The following is a 27,008-nucleotide window of genomic DNA, read 5'->3' as shown; positions in this document are numbered from 1 at the left end:
GTACAACGGGGAATGGAAACTAACCAGAACGGGTGCTTGTACTTCTACATTCATTTAAATACCTGGTTGGCTCCTAAAGGAAATTTCAGTGTGACCCTTTCTTTTATCTATCAGGATCGTCATATATTGTCATATAGTAACTGTCAGCAACTCGAAGGCAGGGATTGTGCCGCATTTCGTTTTGGTAGTGCCAGAGCTGAGCACAGTGTTTTCATGCTGAGAACATGACGTAAAGTGAAGTTAGGAGTCCCCACAGAACCACAGTTATTTCGATTCCCGTGGCGGTTATTACGGCAGGGTTCAGGCGCAGAGTGAGATGCAACGCTGTAAGAGGCCGAGAGCAAGCCAGGCCCTCCGCAGAATCTCAAAGCTACCTCTTTGCTGGCGGCTCCATTTGGAAAGCAGCGCAAACGCAGCCATGGGGCCACCGCCGTGAGGGACTAATCCCGCCGCCCAGGAACGAACTAAACTAAACGGACCCCCCAAACCAAACCCACAATCTTACAGAAGCAGACTGCCACATTTTTCTACCGTAGAGTGGCTGATGGGTTCAAATCGCCAACCTTTCGGTCAGCAACCGAACTCTTAAGCACTGAATCACCAGGCCTCAAACTAAGGTAAGGAACGCGGTTTTCAGAGCCTGATTCCCGCGCAGAAAATCTCGGGGGATCTCGCCCCCTGCCGCGCCGCCGCCGGAACTGCAGCTTCCGGGCCTCTGGCATCGCCCAGTTCCAGGAGAGACAACTTCCGGCCCTGAAGGTCCCCCGCTCCGTGGCTCGCCCGGGTCCTAACTATGGAGGGGTGGCTATGGCGACCGCCTGACCCCTAGGAAACCGTAAATCAGGAGTTGCCATTTCTCATGGTGGGTGGCGACAACAGGGGCACTGAAAAGATGCCTGCGGCCAGCGGCGCCTCACCTCAGGAGGGGATCCCGGCGCCAAGTGCGGAAGAGCAGCAGGTCTGTCAGGCGGGAGCAGGGCAGGTGTGGTGGCGGAAGTGCTGGGACGGCGGCCCCAGCGGAGCAGTCTAGGAAGCCGCGGCCCCGGGTCAGCGAGCGGGGAGCCCCTGCCAAGCTTCAGCTGGACCGTTGCGGCTAGCGCTCGGGCGTCGGCGAGATGCCTCTGTTCACTGCCAACCCTTTCGAACAAGACGTGGGTGAGTGCTGGGCCCGGGCTTCGGACTGCAGTTTGTCCAGCTACAAAGTGGGCGGGGGCGACTCTAGGGACTGGGCAGACCAGCGAAGGGAGGTAAGGGGCGGCGCTGCCGCCGCCGCAGCCTCGGAGCCCGAGTTTTTTGGGGGGCAGCCTTGGCTCATCGCCAGCTGCCTGGGGCTTGTCCTCTGCCTACCTGAGTTTGCCCCCCTCCCCCTTCGCCGTCTAGTCGATTCCGACTCATAGCAATTCTACAGGACAGAGTAGAATTTCCTTATAGGGTTTCCAAGGAGCGACTGGTGGCTTCGAACTGCTGAGCTTTTGGTTAGCAGCCGAATGCTTAACCACTGCGCTACCAGGGCTCCAGCCTGAGGTTGAGGACCCCGAAAAAGAGCCGTTCCCCTCGCCAAGCGCAGGAATAAGGAAGAGTCACCGGTTGGCCGGAGGCGGGACTAATTAAGCAATTGTGGAGTGATGATACAAACTTCTTGCTTGCTCCAGACCTAGTGAAACCCCTATCTATTTCTCCCAACCCCTTCTTTTAAGGAGATGGTGCAACCATCGATAAGACAGCCCAACACTAGAGATCTCGACTTGCCCCCATTTATTAGGAAGAACTCACTTTGCTAATGTACAAATGGAGGCAAGCCCTGATAGGGCAGCTTCACGATTTATTTACAATTGCTGGAGGCGTTACTCCCTATTCTCCGATGATGTTGACGCAGGTGCTAGGAGATGTCTTGTCTTACAATCTGAAAAGGTAAATACCAATCTTAGGGTCTCAAAACGGTTCAAAACAACTGATACTTTATTTGTTCTGGTCGTAAGAACACTGGTCTTTTATTGACTTGGAATGAGAAAAAGATGGACTGGAAATAGGACCTTATCTTTGGTGTTACGGTAAGAATAAAAAAAAAGAATGGTAAAGAAAACATTTTGGGGGCAGTAGTTAAAAAAAAAAATTTTTTTTCTTAGTTAACAGAATGCTAGGTAGAGCTTTAGGTTTTGGTGAAATGAAAAAGTATGATAGAAAATGGCCCGAGTCACAGAATAAACACATCATAGCAGTAACCCACCTGCTTCATAGTCATAATTTCAAATTACGGGGAGACTGTTGAGAGTTCTCTAGTTTGGCATATGATGTGATCCCCAAACACATTCAAAAGTCAAATATATGAGATTCAAATAAGATGTGTAGGTCCCTTCTGTTCTGATAGAATTAAGAATATTTATAATTACACCTTGACCCTTAGATAATCTTCAAATATGCATTCCTGTATTTCATTCACCTTTTTTTCTTGAGATTTGAACACAGTTAGTTGACTGGTGCCAATCTAGGAAGCATAACGTTGAGGAGCACAGGCTCTGCATTTGGAACACCTGTACATTTTGTGAAACCTGTGCATTTTATTGCTATTGTAAGGATTTTCATTTTATCTTAATACAGCAGTGGAAAGGGCAAAATAGAGTTGAAAATTATTTTAAAACAAAAAGCTGTGGCGCTCTTTCCTAGAAGCTGATTGTTTTCTAATAGAAAACTTCTCTGGGAGAAGTAGCCTGAGGAGGTCTACCTGTTCCCCTTGTGGCTTCTGTGTCCCTGCATAGTTTAGTGGAACGCAGCTTAGTACTGGTGCGGTAACTGAGGTACTGCTGTCCGTATAAAAACCACTGCTGTTTTAATATATAGGTTATTTCGTGGAGAGTACCATCAACAAAAGCTCCAAGTGTTTGTTAGCGCAAGTATGACTGAATTCAGTATCTGAAAAAGCAAGTTTGATTGAGGCTTCACCTATAACTTCTTTTAGACAAAAAAGAATGGAATTAATAGAAAAAGTGGAATGAAATACTAAGATGTTCAAACTGGCCTCAAGCGTTTTTCATAGAAGAGAAATATGTTACATTTTTCAGATCTTCAGGCTTCTTTTAATTTGGAATAGTTGTAATTAAAGCAAGTCATTATTTGACCTGAGTGTTGTTTTACAGTGTACTTATTTTTTCATCTCTCTGATTCAGTCAGATTTTTTTTTTTTATCACCTTTGTGTTTTTTTTTTTTTTTTTGCTATACCTTTTTCACTGTTCATTCAGCAAACGTGTGTTGAATGATTACTGTGCATCAGGCATCGTGTTGAGTTCTGGGGTCACAAAAATAAGTGACTAGACTGAGTCCTGCCCTCAAGGAACTCACAGTCTAACATATACCTCCCCCTAAAAAAGAGTTAAAGGTAATCTTAATATATTCTGTTAAGTATAGTATTAGAAATGCACTGAAATGCTTTAAATTCTCCCTTTATTTAAAAAGGTCCTCCTCCTTGAAGGGAAGACAAGAACCTTCAGGTAGGAGCTTTCCCTATAAAGGTGTTTGACACTATCCCTGTGCCCCCTTTCTTGACAGCGCCTGCAGGAAGCAGCTGCTTCTTGCTATATGTATGGTATGGTTGTTTATAGTTAAGGGCTTTAAAGGTGACACTGCATGCCTTTGGTAGGCGCAGAGTCTTACCTGGAGAGTGAGCAGTCTTTTCTGACATTATTTGTGTGGGTAAGAGATGCTTTTCCCAGACCCTGAACTGAAACTTATCTCTTGGTCTGGGCAGTGATGGGCCAAGATGTCTAGGAGGTCACTCATGGGTTGCTGATGCTTTTTTACTTGTCAGATGGAAGCAGCCCAAGGACTAGGAAGTATGGCATTATGGCAAGTTCCTATCTTTTCTTGGAGTCAGAACTGATAAGCTTTGAAGGGTAAGCTAGATACAGCATTGTCGTTAGTTGCTGTTAAGTCTTAAGTTGGCCCTGACTTATGGCAAGCCTGTGTATAACAGAATGAAACATTGCCTGGTCTCATGTCCTCTTCATGATTGTGGGTATGTTTGTTTCCATTGTTGGGGCTGTTTTGTCATTCCAAAATCTCGTTGAAAGTTTCCTTCACTTTTGTTGTCCTTCTGCTTTACAAAACACAGTGTCTTTTTTCTAGCTATCGGTCTTTCCTGATGATGCGTCCAAAGTAAGTGAGTCAAGTCAGCCATCCTCATTTCTAAGGAACATTCTAACTGTATTTTTTCTAAGACTGGTTTGTTTATTCTTTTGGTGTTAGAGCTCTTTAAGTATTTATTGGATTTCCTCAAATTTGGATTCATTTTTTGTTTTGTTTATTTCATAAAATTCCTTTCAAGATGTGCTAAGGATAATAGGGAATATTTTTCCCCACACTGGGACTCAAATCTTAAAGGAGGAGCTGGGCTTCTAAGGCAGAGAGCCTTGGTGGGTGCAACCATTCTTAAAGAATTCCAAGGAGAAGGCACAACCAGGAGGACAGAGCAACTGTAGGAAGGTTTAGTGGTTAGTGTTAAAAGGGAAAGTATCATTTCCTTATCTTCTGTACCAGTTTTTCCATTCTTACCACATTGGTTCCCAAGTTGTGACTTGTTTCTTCTACTGCCTAACTCCAGTTCTTGTTTGCATATCCTGTTTCCCCTTACTCAAGCCAGGCAGTATTTCTTGCCAGTTTCTGCTTCTGTGTCATTTATCATTCATCGCTAAACTTTTGCTCTTTTCCGGAACTTTGGAATCTACTTCATTAAAGCTGTACTTGTATTCACAAAGCTGAGCTTAATTCTACCTCTGCAAAAGTCTTCTAATATAGTTGTTGGAAGTGTGAACCTTTATTTTAAGACCTTTTCCTGACTATTGGGATATATGGTTGTGTATCCACTTTTTCCACCTCTCAGTTTGATTGGAAAGCTGCTTTCTCATTGCCAGTGTGTGCTGGCATGAGCCAGGGGCTTTATGAGTGTTTGAAACTGAAAAAACAGGTGTGTGTTGTAAAGTACTGTTTCTACAGGGCGTTGTATGAGGTGTGTGCATTTTTGGTAGGAGAGAGAAATTTTGAAAATTTTTCTTTGGGACATTGTATGTCCCCCTGTGCTCTAGTGGGCACCCGGCATAGAATTAGTGGGACAACGTATGCCCCTTAGGGCTCGGAGGGTAGGATTGTTGGAGAGGGCAAAAAAAAAAAAAATCCATACTACCTACCAAAAATTCAGTAACACTCAATGATTCAGCATGTTCCACTAATGAAAGTAGGTGGTATCAACAAAAGACTCAAAACGGAAAATAGTTGGGTCTTCAAAGGGTTAGGAAACCTTTCCCAGTAAAATTTGATTTTGTGTATTGCTGTGTTTTTGGCTTGTGTTAGAAGAACTTTACAATGAGATCACTTGGAGATTTCAAACTTTTTCAGTCATGACATCTATTTCTCAAATGAAATTTTATAAGAAACCCTAATATAAAAATAGGTATTGATAACATTTAAATAATACAGATTTACTTTATATGTTTAAATTTATAACATTTACTTATTAACTTAATACCTTTTTTTTAAATTTTTGTTCTTGTTAAGAATATACACAGCAGAACATACACCAGTTTAACAATTTCTTCGTGTACAATTCAGTGACATTCTTCGAGTTGTGCAACCATTCTCACCCTCCTTTTCCAAATTGTTAGTCCTCCATTAACATAAACTCACTGCCCCCTAAGTTTCCTATCTGTTCTTGTTGTTAAGTTCCAACTCAGAGCAACCCTGCGTACAACAGAATGAAACACTGCCTGGTCCTGCGCCATCCTCCCAGCCTTTGCTATGTTTAGCCCATGATTGCAGCGGCTGTGTTAGTTCATCTCCTTGAGGGTCTTGGTCTTTTTCACTGACCCTCTACTTTATCAGCATGATGTGATTCTTCAGGGACTGGTCCCTCCTGATAACATATCCATAGTACATGAGACGAAGTCTCGCCATCCTTGTTTCTAAGGAGCCTTCTGGCTATGCTTCTTTCAAGACAGATTTGTTCCTTGTTCTGGCAGTCCATGGCATATTCAGTATGCTTTGCCAACACCATAACTCAAATGCATCCGTTCTTCGTTCTTCTTTCTTTATTGTCCAGATTTTGCATGCATACAAGATGATTGAAAATATACCTACTCCTCAAACTTAGCAGCTATCTCATGATTTGACATTTCGCATTTATGACGGTAGTAAAAAACTATTCTAGTATTTTGCACATTAACAACGTACATCTGGCGGTAACGAACACTGAGGTGTGAGGCAGGGGAAACGCTAGGCCGTGGTTCTCAGTGGTTTGATAGTTATGTAGCGATGTAACTTGGGAGTTATGTAATGATGTAATTTGGCAGTTATGTAATGGTGTAATTTGGCAGTTTTATAATAATATACTTTGGCACTTATGTAATGATGTAATTTATCACTTATGTAATGTTGTAGTCATCTACCCTTTTGGGAGCTGATGTGGTCATCCTCCATTTTTTGCATAGTGCCAATTTTTATGTAACAACCTGGTCTTTGGAACCTAACCGTGTCAGTAAGTGAGGAGCGGTGGTACCATGGCTTGATCAGGCACACCTTAATCCTCAAGGTGACATCTTTGCTTTTAGCACTTTAAAGAGGTCTTTTGCAGCAGATTTGCCTGGTGCAATACATCATTTGATTTCTTGACTGCTGCTTCCATGGGTGTTGATTGTGGATCCAAGTAAAATGAAATGCTTGGACAATGTCAGTAATTTCTCTTTCTATCATGATGTTGGTTATTGGTCAGTTGTGAGGGCTTTTGTTTTCTTTATGATAAGGTATAAACCATACTGAAGACTGTAGTCTTTGATCTTCACTTTCAGCAAGCAAGGTTGTATCATCTGCATATCGAAGGTTGTTAACGGGTCTTCCTCTGTTCCTGACGCTGTATGTTTCTTCGTATAGTCCAGTTTCTGAGATTATTTGCTCAGCATACAGTTCGAATAAGTGTGATGAAAGAATATTACCCTGAGGCATACCTTTCCTGACTTTAAACCATGCAGTATCCCCTTGTTCTGTTTGAACAACTGCCTCTTTGTCTATGTGCAGGTTCAGCACGACCACAATTAAGTGTTCTGAAATATTTTGAGCATAAAATACAGGAAATAACAAACTCCTTATCAGTCAGTTGTCAAGTCCTAATATTTTACCATACTAAATTCTTCTCTTTTTAAGAAAACGTTCAAGATGCAGAGTTCTCTGTTAATTTTAAGCAGCTACCTGATCCTATTCTACCTTCTCCCTTCATAGACTTAACCAGTCTCCAAGTAGATATAAATTCTGTTTTGTATTATGTATACTGCTCATATGGAGCCCTTGTGGCACAGGGGTTAAGAGCTCGGCTGCTGACCAAAAAGTTGGCAGTTAAAATCCATCAGTTGCTCCTTAGAAACCCTATGGGGCAGTTCTGCTCTGCCCTGTAGGTCACTATGAGCTGGAATTGACTTGATCACAATGACTTTGTTTGTATTTTATACTGCACATAAAAATATATGTATTGCTTTGCAAGTTTCTAAACTTAATAAAAAAAGTGTCATTTTCTTGTGCCATTTTGCAATTTTGTCATTCAGAATTTTTTTTTGCAAGTTACGTTGATAATTGTAGCTTTTGCTTATTAATTTCAACTTCTATGTGGTATTCTACTGTGTGAATATACCACATTTTATTTTTCTATCCTCCTGTTGAACGTGATGTTTTCAATTTTTTGCTGTTATAATCAACGCTGCATTGAAAGTTCTTATCCGTGTTACTTTGTGCACCTGATCAAGGATTCCCTAGGGATTATATGTTGAAGGGGAATCCCTCTGTAGAAGTGTAGATCATGCAAAATTGCAAAATACTAGGTAGTGCAAAATTGCCTTTCCAAGTGTTTGAGGTTTTACTTCCAGTATGATAGTTCCTGTTTCTCTGCACTCCCCCAACACCAGTATGTATTGTCAGACTTTTTAATGTATACCATTTCATTTCATCATTTCCATTTCCTGAATTGCTAGTAAAGCTGAGTATGTTTTTATATGTTTCTTGGTCATTCTGTTTTTCTTTTCTGTAAATTGTTACATCTGCTTATTATTCTGTTTATTTTCTTTTTCGTATTGATTTTAAGAGTTGCATATACATTCTGGCAACCTTGTTGGTTTAGTGGATAAGAGCTATGGCTGCTAACCAAAAGGTTGGCAGTTTGAATCCACCAGGTGCTTTTTGGAAACCCTCTGGGGCACTTCTGCTCTGTTTTGTAGGGTTGCTATGAGTCGGAATCGACTCAATATCAGCTAGTCTTGGTCTATATACATTCTATGCTAATCTTTCACTGATTGTGTGGATTGCAGATATATATATTCCAGGTTGTTGCTTCTTTTTGTTTCTGGATTATTTTGTGGTGGTAAAGAATTTAAATTTTAATTTAATGATGTTTGTTTTTCCTCTTTGATTTTATTTTGTTTAAGAAAGCTATTTCTACTTGGAGGCTCTAAGGCTTTTTACCATATTTCCTTCTGAAAGTTTTAATTTTCACATTTAGGTCTTTAATCCTCCTGGATTTGATCTTTGTGTAGGGTCTGAGGGGGGATTTAATTGAATAATTAATTGACAGTAGATAGTAATTGATTGTCTAGCCACCATTTATTGTCTGTCCTTCCCCCTGTTTTGTAACAGCTTTTCGTATAGTGTATTTCTGTACATCTGGACTGTTTCTGTTTATATTGATCTCTTTATGTATCTTTGTTTATCTGAACCAGCATTACACTCTGACTTTCAGACAGAAGGTCAGTTTGATAGCTCTTAGGGACTGGTACATTGTGCCTGAAAATTATTGCTGTTCTGAAGTGGTCCACTTATTTTTAGCTCATTACTTCAAATTTGGCATCAAATTTGTTAGTACATGGTAGGGTAGTAAAAATTTTAGCCCTTCTAGTGGGAGCTCATTATGGTTTTAATATGCATTTATCTGATGACTGTTGATGTTGGGAACTTTTCAGTGTACTTGTTCTCCAACTGGATGTCCTTTTTTTGTGAAGTACCTGTTTAAGTCTTCTGTAAAATTTATTTCTTTTCATTTAATTCTCACAACTTCTCTTTTAGGCATGGCAGCCATTTTAATTTCCATCTTACAAATGAGAACATGAATTCAGATCTGAGTCAGGGCTCAGGTGAACTACCCAAAGTCACTGGCTGTAGTAAGTTTCAGAGCTGGATGTAGAGAAGACTGGCCTGCAGTGTTTAATTGGCGAGACGCATACCATCTCTGGGGCCTAAAAGTACTCCGGGTACATACAGTGCATGCGTGTGATCACCTCACCAGCCTAACTGCTTTGATGCTCCATCTGTGACTTTTCAGCAAACTGCTTTGGAGACTTATTTTTCCTTTTCCCCAGCCATCAGTAATGTCTTGTGTCTTGCACATGATGCTCCCGAATGTGCCTGTTATAATAGACGTGTATGCTTTTGCCCTGTATCTTGATGTGGAAATAAGTATGGTTGTTTTGTGGAGTTGGCAGGAAGCATGGTTCTCACCTAGCAGGATTACAAAGGGCATCTTGGAAGTATCAGCCATTGAGAAAGTGAACTTGCAAGAATAAAGGCTGGCCTAAACAGTTTGTGTTTTCAGTAGATGGTTTAAATTTTTTTAAAGGTGATTTTGATGTGTTTTTCCTGCCTTTTGACTTATCTGCCCTATATGCTGAATTTCCAGCTCCCTCTACCTTTCCAAAAAATGGTGGTGACATGTGAAATAAAAAAAAAGAGTGGCAATTACTGTCCTGTACTTCGCAATCTGTAATTAGTTTTTTAGAGCAGACAAGGTCTTAAATACATTGTATTGTTAGATAATTTAATAAATGAAGTTAATCATGGCATTCTGTCTGATTCTTTCCTTAAAAAGGAATTTTTCCTCTAAGATGTAAGTGTTGTTTTGGTCCTATCCAAAGTTATTAATATATAGTATTTCAGTTATATATTTTTATATAGGTTCCTGTAATAATCTAAATTATGTATATGTTCTGATTGTTAATTTCCATGAGATCAGGTATTACATGTGTTTTAATAAAAACAGATTGTGGCCAGAGAATATATTGTATATATTGTTCTAGATTATTCCCAGTTTGAAAAAAGATTTAAACCCTAATGTACAGGCAGTCTTCACTTTGCATAGTTTTGATATGCATGAACTTAGTTACCCTGATTTAGTTAAGTAACACCAGCTCTCCAAACAGTTATGTTATGTGGCACAGTGGACCTTATTTTAGAATAACTGATTGTGCCCAGTGTAATCACATGAGCCCTTAAAAGCAGTGTGCTTTCTCTGGCTAGTGGCAGAAGGAAAAGTCAGAGAGATTTAAGGCCTAAGAAGGATTCGAATTGCCATTGCTGGCTTGAAGATGGAGGGAGCCACGTGACAAGGAATGTTCGTAGCCTCTACCAGCAGAGAGTGATCCCTGGCTAGCAACCAGCAAGGACACTGGAACTTCAACCCTAAGGAACTAAATTCTGGTATCAACCTGGGTGCGTTGGAAGTGGATTCTTAGTGTCCACATAAGAGTCTACAGAGCTGATACCTTAATTTCAACCTTGTAATAACATGCGGGCATAGTGGTTACATGCTACGGCTGCTAACCAAGAGGTCAGCAGTTCAGATCTGCCAGGCGCACCTTGGAAACTCTATGGGGCAGCTCTACTCTGTCCTATAGGGTCACTATGAGTCGGAATCGACTCGACGGCAGTAGGTGGGTTTTAATACCATAAGCATAGAACCCAGTTGTGCATGCCTGGATTTTGAACTGCAGAACTGTGAGCTAATGGTGTTAAACCACTAATTTTGTGGTAATTTATTACACACCAATAGAGAATGAACACTGAGACTATTTATTTATTTCAATTTTTCTTCTTCAAATTGGATTATTTCTATTGGCCTGTCTTCACGTTCACTAACCATATTTCTGGAGTCTTCAATATGCTTTTAAGTCCATCCAGTGAATTTTTTAGTTGAGGTATTGTACATTTAGCTCTAGAAATTCCATTTTTTTATAGTTTCTATTTCTCTGCTGAGTGCCCCTCATCTGCTCATTTATTATAACCAACTTTTCCATTATGTTCTTGAAAATATGTATTACTGCGTTAATGTCCTTTTTTGCTAATTTCAACATCTGGGTCTTGCTAACATCTTTTTTTTAGTGACTGCATTTATCTTATTTGGAGATCACTTTCCATGCTTTATATATCCAGCAATTTTTTATTTACGTTGCACATAGCAAATTATTCTTTGTAGGAGGCTAGATTATGTTGTCGCCCTTTAAAGGGTGTTGAGGTCTGTTCTACCAGGTAGTTCTATTATCAGAGAGTTTTTTTAGGTTTTGTCAGGCTTCTTTTTATTCTCTGTGGGAGCAGGCCTATTTTGGTTTTGAACTAAATTTTAGAGGGCATTTACTTCTAAGGTGTGGCCTGTTTTGGGGTCCTTACGTTTTCAATTCCTGAAAATATCTGTCTCGTATTTTTTGTTCCATTTAATAGTTGCTTTTGGTAAATAGGAAGTGTGGTACCAGATACCCTGTCATAGTTTGAAGCAGAAGACCAGTCATGAAGTGTTTTTTTTTTTCTTCCTCCCAAACATAGGAGGAGCTTTAAAATCCTTTTTGGGCCATTCTCATTTTTTATAATTTTTGTTTATTTCCGAGAGAGCACGTGTTATTAAAGTTTCATAGGTAGACTTGAATTCTTTTTAAATCTGTATTTTGTACATAATAGATTGTGTAGAGGGAGAGCCTGTTTGTTCATTATAAGTATTGATGGAATGATTCTTTACGATATTGTTAGAATCCTTTTGAAATATTTCATTGTGTATTTGAGTCTCTCTGTACATAGTGCTCCAAACCTGGTGATGAAATGTTACGACTTACACCCACCAAGCCCTGGAAATTTAGCATTTAGGCTCCAGGAGGGCTCTTTTAACTGTCTCCCCCTCTATGCATTTGACACAGGATAATGTGAGATGTGGCCTCAACGCTGGGCAAAGTGACATGCCATAAAAGACTAATTTCTTAATTATAATATTTAAAATTTTCCAAGAGTTTAAAATACTCCTAAGTACATAATTTAACTGTGTTATTTAGTTCTCTTGAAAAATGAGATCCTTTCTGGCAGGCTATTATAAAGTCTTCAGATTTTATAATATTTAAAAGAATAATTGTCCGTCCTATATTTATAGAGTAAAATATGCTGAATAGAGTATTAAAATCAGAATTTTCCATTTAGTCTGAAAATTAAATCAAGTAAACAATATTCTCTTTAGATATTTTTTGAAATTGTTGAAATGTTTTTGGGGAATACAGGTTGGCTTCACTTTTAATTTTATATCATATGGCCAGAGTTGAAAAAATAATAATTAAATGTTGCATTTTGGGGGGAAAAGGCAAGTCATGAGATGGTCCAAAAAATGGAGCCAACTCTGTGTGTGTGTGTGTGTGTACATGTATTTGCACTCACACAGATGGGTATGTTTGTGTCTTAGTTATTTAGTGTTGCTGTAACAGAAATACCACAAATGAGTGGCTTTAACAAACATTTATTTTCTCATAGTTTAGGAGGCTAGAAGACCAAATTCAGGGTACCAAATCTAGAAGATGCTCTCCCTCCCTCTTTTTCTCTGTCTCCTCTGGGGGAAGGTCCTTGTCTTTTTTCAGTTCTATTCCCAGGTTCCTGGCGATCATGTGGCATGTGTTTTCCTCTCCATTTGTGCTTTCATGCTTAATCTGCCCTTTTATATCTCAAAAGAGGTTGATTTAAGACACCCTCTACACTAATCCAGGAAACCCTGGTGGCGTAGTAGTTAAGTGCTATGGCTGCTAACCAAGGGATCGGCAGTTCGAATCTGCCAGGCGCTCCTTGGAAACTCTGGGGCAGTCCTACTGTGTCTTATAGGGTCGCTATGAGTCGGAATCGACTTGACGACACTGGGTTTGGTTTGTTTTTTTTTTTTTTTGGCTACACTAATCCTGCCTCCTTAGCATAACAAAGAAAATCTATTTCCTAATGGCATTATAACCACAGATATAGGCGTTAGGATTTACAACACATATTTTGGGGGAACACAATTCTAGCCGTAACAGTCTGCTCAGCTGTGAAGCTCTTGCTGGTCTGCTTTGCACAGGCTTCACTAGGGCCACATTGGGCATCATAATTAAATAAAACTCATTTAGTTTATATACTCAGAAGCTCTGCTGTTGTTCCCACATCATAATCATGGGGTAATAGGATCTGCAGCAGCAACAAGCATCATTTATTCATTCATTCACCAAATATTTATTGGTGTTAGGTGCTGTCAAGTCAGTTCTGACTCATAGTGACCCTGTTTACAACAGAAAAACACTGCCCACTCCTGTGCCATCCTCAAAATCATTGTTATGCTCGAGCCCTTTGTTGCAGCCACTGTGTCAGCCCATCTCGTTGAGGGCCTTACCCTTTTTTGCTCACCTTCTGCTTTACCGAGCATGAGGACCTCTCCAGGGACTGGTCCCTCCTGATAACATGTCCAACGTATGTGAGACAGAGTCTCAGGATCTTGTATCTAAGGAGCATTCTGGCTGTACTTCTTCCGAGACAGATTTCTTCTTTGTGGGTTATAGCAGTCCATGGTGTCTTCACCAACACCTTTATTCAAAGGAATCAATTCTTCTGCAGTCCTCCTTATTCATTGTCCAGCTTTCACATGCATATGAGGTGATTGAAAACACCCTTGCTTGGGTCAGGCACACCTTAGTACTTAAAGTGACATCTTTTTTTTTTTAACACTTTGAAGAGATTTTTTTTTTTGCAGCAGATTTGTCCAGTGCAATGTGTCATTTGATTTCTTGACTGCTGCTTCCATGGGAGTTGATTGTGGATCCAAGTAGAATGAAATCCTTGACAACTTCAGTGTTTTCTCCACACTGACTATGTGCCCCAGGCACTGTTCTTTGCGCTAGGAATAAAAATGGTGAACAAAACAAAAATTCCTACAACGATGGAGCTTACATTCATTTGTAGGGAGGGAGAGGTGGTGGCAGAGACAGACAACAAACAAGGTAAAATATTTATGTTATGAAATACAGAAAGGCCGTATGCATGAGATTCTAAACTTTTAAAATTTTTTTTTATGTTTATCCTGTATAGGGCATCAATATAAATGATACCGATGAGCATAACAAAGGAGAGAGACTGATAACTGGTAGTTGGATTTAATACCAGAAATTAGCCAGTAGCTTCTCAGTAGCCTGTATATGGACTTTGTGGCCACTCTCTATGTAAGGAAATATTATGTACTTATTAAAATACTGCTATATATATATTTATGAACACAGGGTATGTTTATGGTAAGAGGAAATGCAGGTTAGGAAACGATACATTCAGTGTGATCACAGCATTAGTGGGGAATGTTTTTCTCTACCACTGATGTTTCTTTCCTGAGAAGGAAGTTCCATTAGTGTCACTCTGGGTCTGCCTCTGACCCTTCCCCCCCCCATCCCTGGTATAATGACTTACCTGATCGATAAATTTAAGAGTGATGAGTCCTGCTTAGCTCAGTTCTGTCCTTCCAATTAGAAGCTAGTTAGCTATCCTTTCCACAGCCGTTGAGTGAAGTCTCTTCTGCTTCTCCATGGCATGAGTTGTACAAGGGTCTACCCCAGCAGGGAGAGGCCTGTCCCTGTCTAACGCCACTAGTGATTGGTGGCTGAGGCATGTGCAGTCCTGGGGTTCACTATTAGCAAGCCCATTTGGCCAGTATACCTAAAGCTTCTATTAGCAACAACCTTCCCACCTCCCCCCAAAAAAAAACCCAAACTTGTTGCTGTCTAGTCAATTCTGACTCAGAGGACCCTATAGGACGTAGTAGAACTGCCCTACAGGGTTTCCAAGGAGTGGCTGGTAGATTCCAATTGTTGACCTCTTGGTTAGCAGCCAAGCTCTTAACCACTGCGCCACCAGGGCTCCATCAGTAACAACAGTGATATCGTATTCTTTGTTTCTCAACTTGTTCAGCACTCAGGCAGGAAAGGGGTTGCCCTTTTTTGGGTGCCTTCACATACCTAGGCATAACTTCATACCTACCATCCTATTTTTTTTAGTTTTTTAAATATATTAATGTTTTTCCATATACATGTATAGGAAAAAGTCTGGAAAGAGAAGTATCATAATTTTAAAAGAAATTGGTAAAATTAGGAGTTTCATTTTTCCCTTTACTTGTCTCCTTAATGTACTGAAATGTATTAGATTTGTAATTTTAAGAAGTAATTAAACATTTTAAACCTCTAAAAAATACAGCCTGGTCTGACTTTCCGTGTAGACGAATTAGTCTTTGTACAAGAGAAGAAGCTTGGTTTGAGTAGATGTTTCTTTCTACCTGTGTAGTTTAGTGCCTGGTTCTAGAATTTAGAGTGGGTAAAGATATATATATTTTTTTAAAGATATGTTACTTTTCTAAAACATCTGGTTTGTAATTTCATCCCATACGTCAGAATAATTGCTTTCCATCTATAAATAGCGTTAGGCAATTTGCATGATTTTTTAAAGCGAATTTCAGTATTTAACTGAAGTTAACTGGATTCTGTGTATTTCTCTTTCCTACTCGCAATGTATAGTTATTTGCTGTTTATTTTTTTTATTATTATTTGATTTCTTTTGCTTTTCCTTGTCTTAAAAAAAGGAAACTCTTCTGGAGTTTTGCCACCCTTCTTGTTCATCACTGTGATATCACCTGTGTTTTGTATATGTGGTACCCAAGTTTTGCTGTCTTTGAAAATACAGAACGTATTTATAAAACTAGAGGGATAGAGCAAGAAGATGTTACTAACGTGGTAGTTTTTATATTCCCATCCCTCTACACAAGCAGAAAAAAATTAGTATTTTTTTTTTTTTGTACTTTAGATGAAGTATTACAGAATAAACTAGTTTCTCATAAAACAGTTAGTACATGTATGGTTTTATGATGTTGGTTAACAACGCCATGACATGTCAGCACTCTCCCTTCTCAACCCTGGTTCCGTATTACCAGCTCTCCTGTCCCCTCCTGCCTTCCAGTCCATGCCCCAGGGCTTGTGTGCCCCTTTAGTCTCATTTCATTTTATGGGCCTGTCCAATCTTTGGTTGAAGGGTGAACCTCAGGAGTGACTTCATTACTGACCTGCTAAGTTGCCCGGGAGCCATACTCTTAGGGTTTCTCTCAGGACAGCAAGTCTGGTCTTTCTTTTTGAGTTAGAATTTTGTTCTACATTTTTGTTCAGCTCTGTCTGGAACACTCTGTTGTGATCCCTGTCAGAGCAGCCAGTGGTGGTAGCCAGGCACCATCTAGTTGTATTGGAATCAGTCTGGTGGAGACTGTGGTGGATGTGGCCTTTTAGTCCTTTGGACTAATTTTTCCTTTGTATTTTTAGTTTTTTTCATTCTTCCTTGCTCCTGAAGGGGTGAGACTGGTGGAGTATCCTAGATGTCCACTCACAGGCTTTTAAGACCCCAGACGCTACTCACCACAGTAAAATGTAGAACATTTTCTTCATAAACTATGTTATACCAGTTGAGCTAGATGTTCCCTGAGACCATGGTCCCCACAGCCGTCAGCCTAGCAATTCGGTCCCTCAGGGAGTTTGGATCTATCTATGGAGCTTCCAGGACCTTACCTTGTACAAGTTGTACTGTGTATTGTGTACTGTCTTATTCTTCATAGTATGATATTTTTTGATATTGAAGTTCTGTAAAAATCATTAGAGTGAAAATTCTACATAATTTAATCATCATATCCTATGTTTAATTTTTTGAGAAACTGGCAAACAGTTTTCCAAAGCAGCTGTAACATTTTACATTCCCACAAGCAATGTATGAGGGTTTCACATAAGTTTAAAATGTTAAAAAAATACTCAGTGTTCTTAGGCATACATAGGTAGAATTATTACTATGCTTTTTAAATTTTTATTTCTATTTTGAGCATGAAATATTTTGGACCCCAAAAAGATAAAATAAGGGACTTCTGGGTACCCATTGTACAACTTAATAAACAAAACTTTATAAATAAAATTAAGCCCCTGTGCGTCTCTTTTGGATTCCCCCACCTTCTGTTTGGTGCTTGTCATTCTCATGCTACTATGTTTGCTACCTATGTATTTCTAAAAACATAGTGTATTTTTGAATGTTTTAAAACCTCATGTGAAACCCTCATACACTGCTGGGAAGAATGTAAAATGGTGCAGCTGCTTTGGATAACTGTGCCAGGTTCACAAAAAGTAGAGTTGCCACATGACCCAGCAATTCTACTCCTAGGTATATACCCTAGAGAAATGAAATTATAGGCCACGTGAATGTTCATAGCATCATTGTATTATTCATATTAACCAAAAAGTGGAAACAGCATAAATGTTCATCAGCTGATGGATGAATAAATAAAATGTGGTCTATCTATACTCAAAAAAAAAAAACCTCAAACTCACTGCCGTCGAGTCGATTCCGACTCATAGCGACTCTATAGGACGGAGTAGAACTGCCCCATATGGTTTCCAAGGAGCAGCTGGTGGATTTGAACTGCTTTTCTTTTGGTTCAGCAGCTGTAGCGCTTAACCACTACGCTGCCAGGGTTTCCATATCTCTGCATACCCAAAAAATACATACAGTGGAACGTTATTCAGCAAAAAAGTGTCTTGATACATGCTACAAGATGGATGAACCTTGAAAACATGCTGAATGAAAAAAGTCAGCCATAAAAGACCACGTATTATATGGTTCCATTTATATGAAAAATCCACAGTAGGCAAATCTATAAAGACAGGAAGATTAGTGGTTGCCTAGGGTTGGGAACATGGGGGAAAAACGGAAAATGACTGCTAATGGGTACAGGTTTTCTTTTTGGGATGAGGAAAATGTTTTAAAATTAGGTAGTGGTGATAGTTGCACAATCTCTGAATATACTAAAACTATTCAGTTGTATACTTCAAATGGGTGAATTATATGGTTATGGGAATGAATTATCTCTCAGTAAAGCAGATTTAAGAGTGTGAATGTTGTCTTTATGCTTTGTGCTATTAGCTTTTTAGACTCAGCATTATGAGCCAAAACAAATTACTGTATTTTGAGATTTATCTATTTTTGTACATTTAGTTCTGTATAACTTACTTTTCACATTCCATTGTGTGAATTTACTATTTTTTATTTACCTATTTCCCTGTTGATGGCTTTTTAGATTGTTACTGGAGAATTTTTGTTTTTGCTATTAAAAACAATGCTTGGGTGAACGTTTTAATCTTTATCCTTACATGATGATACATTTTTAAGGCTTTCTTCCAAGCTAGAATATGATAGGGTTATTGATCATTTTTTATATAGTTTATGTAACAATTTAGAAAGCATTTCTTTGGCATACCTCAGAACATTTAAATAAACAATTTAAAGTTGAAATAAGTAGAAGTATTCTATCTTTTGACCTTTTTTTGTGGTTCTTTTATATTTGGCAAGAGGAAAGATAGGGCTTCTTATTGTTGTGCCTTTATTGGTATTTTAGTGTTATGTGAGATGTGTCCTAATTTTTGTGCGTTAATATATCTTACTTTCTTTTAATTTATCTTACAGAAAAGGCCACGAATGAGTACAACACTACGGAAGATTGGGGTCTTATTATGGACATATGTGACAAAGTTGGAAGTACTCCTAATGGGTAAGATGTCCAGTGAATGTCTAGGAGCTTAATAACTTGTGTATCTTTTCCTGATATAGCCTTGAAAGGAAAATGGGACTTTACTGTATACTTTTGGGGGTAAAAGTAAAGAGAACCTGGAGGCCTGATTATGAGATAAGTGTTATCTTGAAAGAACAGATGGAAAAGAGTTCAGCTGAAAGCCTGAGGTATATTAACATATATAATTAAAGCTTGACACAATAGGGATACATGTTAACGATGAATAGACTAGTTATTTATGGGATTCGTCTGTGACTTAGACAAGTATTAAGAAAAAAAAAAAACTCATTCTCGTGGAGTCGATTCTGACTAATAGCGAGCCTATAGGACAGAATAGAACTGCCCCATATGGTTTCCAAGGAGCTTGGTGGATTTGAGCTGCCGACCTTTTGGTTAGCAGCTGTAGCTTTTAATTACTACGCTACCAGAGTTTCCTAGACAGGTATGGGAGCTTTCTAATAATGGAGTAAATTAATATAACAGTAAGTAATACAGCAACAAGGAGCCTTGGTGGCACAGTGGTTAGGAGTTTGGCTGCTAACTGGAAGGTCAGCAGGTCGAATCCACCAGCCGCTTCTTGGAAACCCTATGGCATGGTTCTCCTCTGCCCTGTAGGGTCACTATGAGTTGGAATCAACTCGGTGGCAGTGGGTTGTAACAAAAAAGCCTTTAAATAATGAATAGATAAAAATAATGAAAAAAGTAAATATAAAAAGGTGTTTTTTTGGGGGGGGTGCAGCATTTATGTTGAACTGATGATACTTTAGACATTTAGAAGAGTGATGAAAGCCTTTGTTTTAACACATTGCCGCTGTCCAAAGCACATTCATGTCTGTTCATACTGAAACCTTTCAAGACTATGTATCTTGTTAGTGTTTTTCCTCAAGATGAAAATTTGATCTCTGAAGCCAAGTCTGTCTTGAAGAAATGAAAAGATAGTTTATATTAGATAATTGTCTTGTGTTGGTAGACCTTTTATGTAATGATTTGTCTCTTGATTTTGGAAGATGTAACCTTTGCAACAAGCTTTTAAAAATTATTTCCTGTCAGTCTGTGAGCATGATATAATGTACAATCATTTTATAGATTTATTTCTTTAACAAAGTGATATTTCCAAGATTTTATTTTTAAATTTAAAGTTATTTAGTAGTGGAATACCTTATGTTTTCAATGTTTGTGCTGAAATTCTGAATAAATACTTAGCGTTCTCCTTTCCCCCCTCCTCCTTAGAGCAAAAGATTGCCTAAAAGCCATCATGAAAAGAGTCAGTCATAAAGTTCCTCATGTTGCTCTTCAGGCATTAACTGTAAGTGAAGGTCATGTTATTATTTAGTTCAGTTTTTTAAATGTTTGTTTAGTTCAGCAAGTTAAATAGTATTTCAATATTTGTATATTAATTTTTTATTTTAATTAATAGCTTCTTGGGGCCTGTGTGGCAAACTGTGGAAAGATATTTCATTTAGAAGTATGTTCCCGAGATTTTGCAACAGAAGTACGTACAGTGATAAAAAATAAGGTAAATTTTAAAAAGAGAATAAGTTACTAAAAAATAATATATACTGTATATCATTTTGGAAACCCCGGTGACATAGTGGTTACGAGCTCAGGCTGCTGACCACAAGGTTGGCAGTTTGAATCCACCAGACATTCCTTGGAAACCCTCTGGGGCAGTTCTACTCTGTGCTGTAGGGTTGCTATGAGTCAAAATTGACTCTATGGCAGTGGGTTTGGTTTTGGTTTTTGGTGTATATCATTTTAACTATAATAGCGTTAATAAAGTTCTGTGAATGAAATCATTTTTAGATAAGTTTGAAGTGAAATAAAATTCTTGTTCTGAAGTTTGAGGAAACCCTGGTGGCACAGTGGTTAAGTGCCATGGGCGCTAACCAAAGGGTCGGCAGTTCGAATCTGCCAGGCGCTCGCTCCCTGGAAACTCCATGGGGCAGTCCTACTCTGTCCTACGGGGTCACTGAGTCGGAATCGACTCGACGGCACTGGGTTTGGTTTGGTTTTGGTTTCTGAAGTTTGATTTTTCATTTGTAACAGCATAAACTGTTTTCCTCCTCCAAACATAATACTATTGATAATAGCTAAACTTAATTGAAGTATAGTAAGCAGACACAGCTTTAAAGTATTTTACATGTACTGTTTCGTTTAATGCTCTTAAAAACCCTCAGAGTTAGGTTCTCTTGTTACAGGCAGTCCCCCGGTTACTACTGTCTGAAACTGTACTTGCTCTTTAACATTATATATATTTGTCCTCACTTTGAAATAATTGAACCAACCCCTATGTGCAACAATTTTTTTTATCACAATCACCTTCATTTGCTGCATGTGTAACTTTTAAGTTATTGAAAAGACATTGAGCCTTTTCTTGCTCTAAAGTAAGGCTAAATAAGAACTGTATGCACATGTTCCGATTTACCTACAAATTTGATTTAAAAGCACAGGAACAGATCTTGTTTGTAACCTGGGAACTGCTTGTATTCCTATTTTATAGATGAAGAAACTAAGATAAAGTCTTAGCAGTTAAATAAATTTTCCAAGGTCATGCCATAGTAAGTGGCATTGCCAAGATTCAGACTCAGGTTTCTGTGACTCCAGCCACCTCTGTACTGACTCCCATGGTGAGCACAGGTGCTTTTATTTTAGAGCCCTGTGGCGAGGGCTTCATTATCATCTTATTTTTTTTTGTTTTCTTTGAGACAGAAATTTTAAAGTGCAATTTTCTTACCATTAGTAGCAAAAGTCCAGAATTTTAGTTTAGTTAGTGTGAAAACTTAATCTAATACTGAGAATATTAAGAAAACAGAAGAAATGACCTCTGAATATAAAATGTTTGTTGTCATCCTAGTAAGACTTAGAAATTGATGCTTAAAGCAGGTAATTTTGTAAGAAGCAGTTGTATCTTTCCATTTAAACAGGCATCTGTCAATCATTCCAGGCTGGGAATTAACTCTAGATTTTTGTTGATTTTCATGTAATTAGAATTTTGATGGTAATTCTTTTTGGTAGCTAAATCATCTAAATGATTATTTTAACCACTGATTTTTTTTCTTTGTTTTTACTTCAAAAGGCTCATCCTAAAGTATGTGAAAAACTGAAATCTTTAATGGTGGAGTGGTCAGAGGAATTTCAGAAGGATCCTCAGTTTAGTCTAATATCCGCAACTATTAAATCTATGAAAGAAGAAGGAATTACTTTTCCTCCAGCAGGTTCTCAGGTAAATTTATTCTGATTCATGGTTGACCCTATGAGGTTCTTAGCGTTTGTATGTTATGTAAAAGCTAGGCAAGGTATGTCTTAATCATATTTCCCACCTCCACTCTCCAAGTGCCTATGTAATATAGTGCTTTACATTTAATAGACATTCTAATTGTTGAATGAACATCTTCTAAATATTAGAATAACGTTGAGAAGTATGTCAGCCATGCCTCTTGTTGTTAGGTGCCGTCGAGTTGGTTCTGACTCATAGTGACCCTATGCACAACAGAACGAAACACTGCCCGGTCCTGCGCCATCCTTACAATCGTTGTTATGCTTGAGCTCAGTGTTGCAGCCACTGTGTCAGTCCACATTGTTGAGGTTCTTCCACTTTTCTGCTGACCCTGTGCTCTGCCAAGCATGATGTCCTTCTCAGGGACTCATCCCTCCTGACAACATGTCCAAAGTATGTAATACGCAATCTCGTCATCCTTGCCTCTAAGGAGCATTCTGGCCGCACTTCCTCCAAGACAGATTTGTTTGTCCTTTTGGCAGTCCGTGGTATATTCAGTATTCTTCGCAACACCACAATTCAAAGATGTCAATTCTTCTTCGGTCTTCCTTATTCATTGTCCAGCTTTCATGTGCATATGATGTGATTGAAAATACCATGGCTTGGGTCAGGGGCACCTTAGTCTTCAGGGTGACGTCTTTGCTCTTCAACACTTTGAAGAGGTCCTTTGCAGCAGATTTGCCCAATGCGATGTGTCTTTTGATTTCTTGACTGCTGCTTCCATGGCTGTTGATTGTGGATCCAAGTAAAATGAAATCCTTGACAACTTCTATCTTTTCTCTGTTTATCATGATACTGCTAATTGGTCCGGTTGTGAGGACTTTTGTTTTCTTTATGTTGAGGTGTAATCCATACTGAAGGCTATGGGCTTTGATCTTCATTAGTAAGTGCTTCAAGTCCTCTTCACTTTCAGCAGTCAAGGTTGTGTCATCTGCATAACGCAGGCTGTTAATGAGTTTTTCTCCAATCCTGATGCCCCATTCTTCTTCATATAGTCCAGCTTCTCATATTATTTGTTCAGCATACAGATTAAATAGGTATGGTGAAAGAATACAGCCCTAACACACACCTTTCCTGACTTTAAACCAATCAGTATCCCCTTGTTCTGTCCCAACAACTGCCTGTTGATCTATGTAAAGGTTCCTCATGAGCACAATTAAGTGTTCTGGAATTCTCATTCTTCGCAGCGTTACCCATAGTTTTTTATGATCCACACAGTCGAATGCCTTTGCATAGTCAACAAAACACAGGGAAACATCCTTGTGGTATTCTCTGCTTTCAGCCAGGATCCATCTGACATCAGCAATGATATCCCTGGTTCCACATCCTCTTCTGAAACCAGCCTGAAATTCTGGCAGTTCCCTGTCGTCGATATACTGCTGCAGCCATTTTTGAATGATCTTCAGCAAAATTTTGCTTGCGTGTGATATTAATGATATTGTTCTATAATTTCCACATTTGGTTGGATCACCTTTCTTGGGATAGGCATAAATATGGATCTCCTCTAGTCAGTTGGCCAGGAAGGTGTCTTCTTGGCATAGATGACTGAGCACCTCCAGCACTGCATCTGTTTGTTGAAACATATCAATTGATATTCCATCAATTCTTGGAGCCTTGTTTTTCACCAATGCCTTCAGAGCAGCTTGGACTTCTTCCTTCAGTACCATCGGTTCCTGATCATATGCCACCTCTTGAAATGGTTGAATATCAACTAATTCTTTTTGGTATAATGAGTCTGTGTATTCCTTCCATCTTCTTTTGATACCTCCTGTGTCGTTTAATATTTTCCCCATAGAATCCTTCACTATTGCAACTCGAGGCTTTAAATTTTTCTTCAGTTCTTTCAGCCTGAGAAACGCCGAGTGTGTTCTTCCCTTTTGGTTTTCCATCTCCAGCTCTTTGCACATGTCATTATAATACTTTGTCTTCTCGAGAGGCCCTTTGAAATCTTCTGTTTAGTTCTTTTACTTCATTAATTCTTCCTTTTGCTTTAGCTGCTCAACGCTCAAGAGCAAGTTTTGGAGTCTCCTCTGACATCCTTGGTCTTTTCTTTCTTTTCTGTCTTTTCAATGACCTCTTGCTTTCTTCATGGATGATGTCCTTGATGTCATTCCACAACTCGTCTGGTCTTCGGTCATTAGTGTTCCATGCATCAAATCTATTCTTGAGATGGTCTCTAAATTCAGGTGGGATATACTCAAGGTCATGTTTTGGCTTTCATGGACTTGCTCTGATTTTCTTCAGTTTCAGCTTGAACTTGCATATGAGCAATTGATGGTCTGTTCCACAGTCGGCCCCTGGCCTTGTTCTGACTGATGATATTGAGCTTTTCCATCGTCTCTTTCCACAGATGTAGTCAATTTGATTTCTGTGTGTTCCATGTGGCGAGGTCCATGTGTATAGTTGCTGTTTACGTTGGTGAAAGAAGGTATTTGCAATGAAGAAGTCTTTGGTCTTGCAAAATTCTGTCATTCGATCTCCGGCATTGTTTCTGTCAACAAGGCCGTATTTTCCAACTACTGGTCCTTCTTTTTTGTTTCCAACTTTCGCATTCCAATTGCCAGTAATAATCAATGTATCTTGATTGCATGTTCGATCAATTTCAGACTGCAGCAGCTGATAAAAATCTTCTGTTTCTTCATCTTTGGCCCTAGTGGTTGGTGCATGAATTTGAATAATAGTTGTATTAACTGGTCTTCCTTGTAGGCGTATGGATATTATCCTATCACGGACAGCGTTGTACTTCAGAATAGATCTTGAAACGTTCTTTTTGATGATGAATGCAACACCATTCTTCTTCGAGTTGTCATTCCCAGCATAGTAGAGTATAAATATGATTGTCTGATTCAAAATGGCCAATACCAGTCCATTTCAGCTCACTAATGCCTAGGATATCGATGTTTATGTGTTCCATTTCATTTTTGACAGTTTCCAGTTTTCCTAGATTCATACTTCTTACATTCCAGGTTCCGATTATTAATGGATGTTTGCAGCTGTTTCTTCTCATTTTGAGTCGTGCCACATCAGCAGATGAAGGTCCCGAAAGCTTTACTCCATCCACGTCATTAAGGTCAACTGTACTTTGAGGAGGCAGCTCTTCCCCAGTCATCCTTTGAGTGCCTTCCAACCTGGGGGGCTCATCTTCCAGCACTACATCAGACAGTGTTCCGCTGCTATTCATAAGGTTCACTGGCTAATGCTTTTCAGAAGTAGACTGCTGGGTCCTTCTTCCTAGTCTGTCTTAGTCTGGAAGCTCAGCTGAAACCTGTCCTCCATGGGTGACCCTGCTGATATCTGAAAACCGGTGGCATAGCTTCCAGTGTCACAGTAGCACACAAGGCCCCACAGTATGACAAACTGGCTGACGTGGGGGCAGTCATTGTTTTTAAATACTTCTCTAAGTCTTGTAAAAGGCACTGATACGTAAGATAGTCCCTATATTCAAGAAATTTATAGTAATTCAAAGGGTATCCATATACATGTGAAAAAATTACCTGTTTAAAGTATAAGTAATAAATATGAGGTGAGGGGTACAAAATAGATGGTCTCTCTTTTAGTATCAAGGAGAGAGGGGTAACTATAGACTGGCATACTGAAGGAAGACCACATAAATAGAATTTTAGGACTTTAATGTATTTTCAGAAGGCAGAGAGGAGGAATGACATGAGAAAATACGTGGAATTGAGAAAGCTCAAGGCTTGTTTATTGAAGAGTGAATATGTCTGGAGTGAATGGTTCACGTAAAAGATGAATGGAACTGTAAGACTCCAAATTTATTTGGGCCGTAGGGGATAATTTTACTAGGTGTAAAAGAGTGGCACGTCAGACCTTGTCTAACTTCAGGGGGAGAGAGGAGAATTACTGTCAGCATCGTACCAAGGCTGATTTCTACGACATGAGGTCAGACATATTCCCACTGTCCAACCTTTTCACCAATTCCGACACCAGGTCGTCCAGGGCACTCTCTATAACTCTGCTGGGTTCGATAATTCATTGCAATGGCCACATAGAACTCACAGACCATTCTCAACGATCCTGGGGTTTATTAGGGAAGCAACAGGTTGCGATTTGGGATCCGGATCAACCTGGAAGTAACAGGAACAACTCAGGAGACAGGATACGGTTTGTCAATTAGGACAGCTTTGAACCTCTCAGTTCCTTCTCCACCATTCCAGCAGGCATGCAGGCAGGCCTCACTCTTGGCCGTTGCTCTGTATGTTGGATGCCAAGTGTAGCTGCCTAGCTCCATGGACCCAGAAGCCCACTGCACTGTTTCATGCTGGTCTGCTGGTTCTGCTGCCGCCATTTCTCTGCCACTGGACCCTGCCATGCTCGCTGCTGCTTCTTGCTGTCTCACTTGCCTCCAGTGTTACAGCTCTCTGTCTCCTGGGTTTAGGAGGTTCTCAATGCAGAGACCCTGGGTCCAAAGGGTGCACCCCGCACCCAGCTCTCCTTGATGGTAGTGAGGTCCCCCTCCCCAGCCTCTGGGATTGGTTCTTTTTAAGCCTGGCCAGATGACAAAACGGATCAATCCCCTTGGTGGGCCACAGGTACCTTATTTGTATACTTGAGCTAATCCCAGCAAGAGTTTTACATACTTATTTACATAGTCCCACCCAGTCATTCTGTGGGAGTTACAAGACCACAGCTAGAAGGGCCATATAAAAGCAGTTCATTGCACTGCAGTAGGACAAAAGTAGAAGCAGGGATATTGAGTTACAAAGTGGGCTGTTAATCTAGGTCTGTGGGAGAAACACACCATATCTTGGGTTTGGCTCCTGCCCTCTAGATTGATAAGACTTTGAAATCTAGTGTTAGGATGTGAGCTACAGAAAAGTGGCTAAGAGGAGTACTGTGTTTTATTTTAGGCTGCAGCCTAAAGGGACAAATAGGATCTTTACAGTTTACCGCCCTAAGGGTTCAACAGAGAAGCCCTGTTGGTACGATGGTTGGCTGCTAACCTAAAGGTTGGGGGTTTGAACCCACCCAGCAGCTCCGTGGGAGAAAGACCTGGTGATTTGCTCTTGTAAAGATTACAACCT

The 27,008-nt window shown here is 39.6% G+C and overlaps 1 protein-coding gene across 1 annotated transcript in view; it reads left to right on the top strand.

Moving 5' to 3' along the window:
- Positions 1–763: 763 nt before the first annotated feature.
- STAM2 (signal transducing adaptor molecule 2) overlaps positions 764–27,008 on the top strand; it is a 53,436-nt gene continuing 27,191 nt past the window's right edge. Inside the window, exons 1-5 of the mRNA XM_049887251.1 lie at positions 764–1,155; positions 18,584–18,668; positions 19,920–19,995; positions 20,107–20,205; positions 21,766–21,912. Coding sequence (XP_049743208.1) covers positions 1,116–1,155; positions 18,584–18,668; positions 19,920–19,995; positions 20,107–20,205; positions 21,766–21,912 — 447 coding nt within the window. The 5' untranslated portion in view covers positions 764–1,115. The remainder of the gene's footprint in view (positions 1,156–18,583; positions 18,669–19,919; positions 19,996–20,106; positions 20,206–21,765; positions 21,913–27,008) is intronic.

This window comes from Elephas maximus, chromosome 6 (genome assembly GCF_024166365.1).
Source record: "Elephas maximus indicus isolate mEleMax1 chromosome 6, mEleMax1 primary haplotype, whole genome shotgun sequence".
NCBI classification, from domain to species: Eukaryota; Metazoa; Chordata; class Mammalia; order Proboscidea; family Elephantidae; genus Elephas; species Elephas maximus.
The sequence above is the reverse complement of the archived record's forward strand: the minus strand, read 5'-3'. Positions and strand labels throughout refer to the sequence as shown.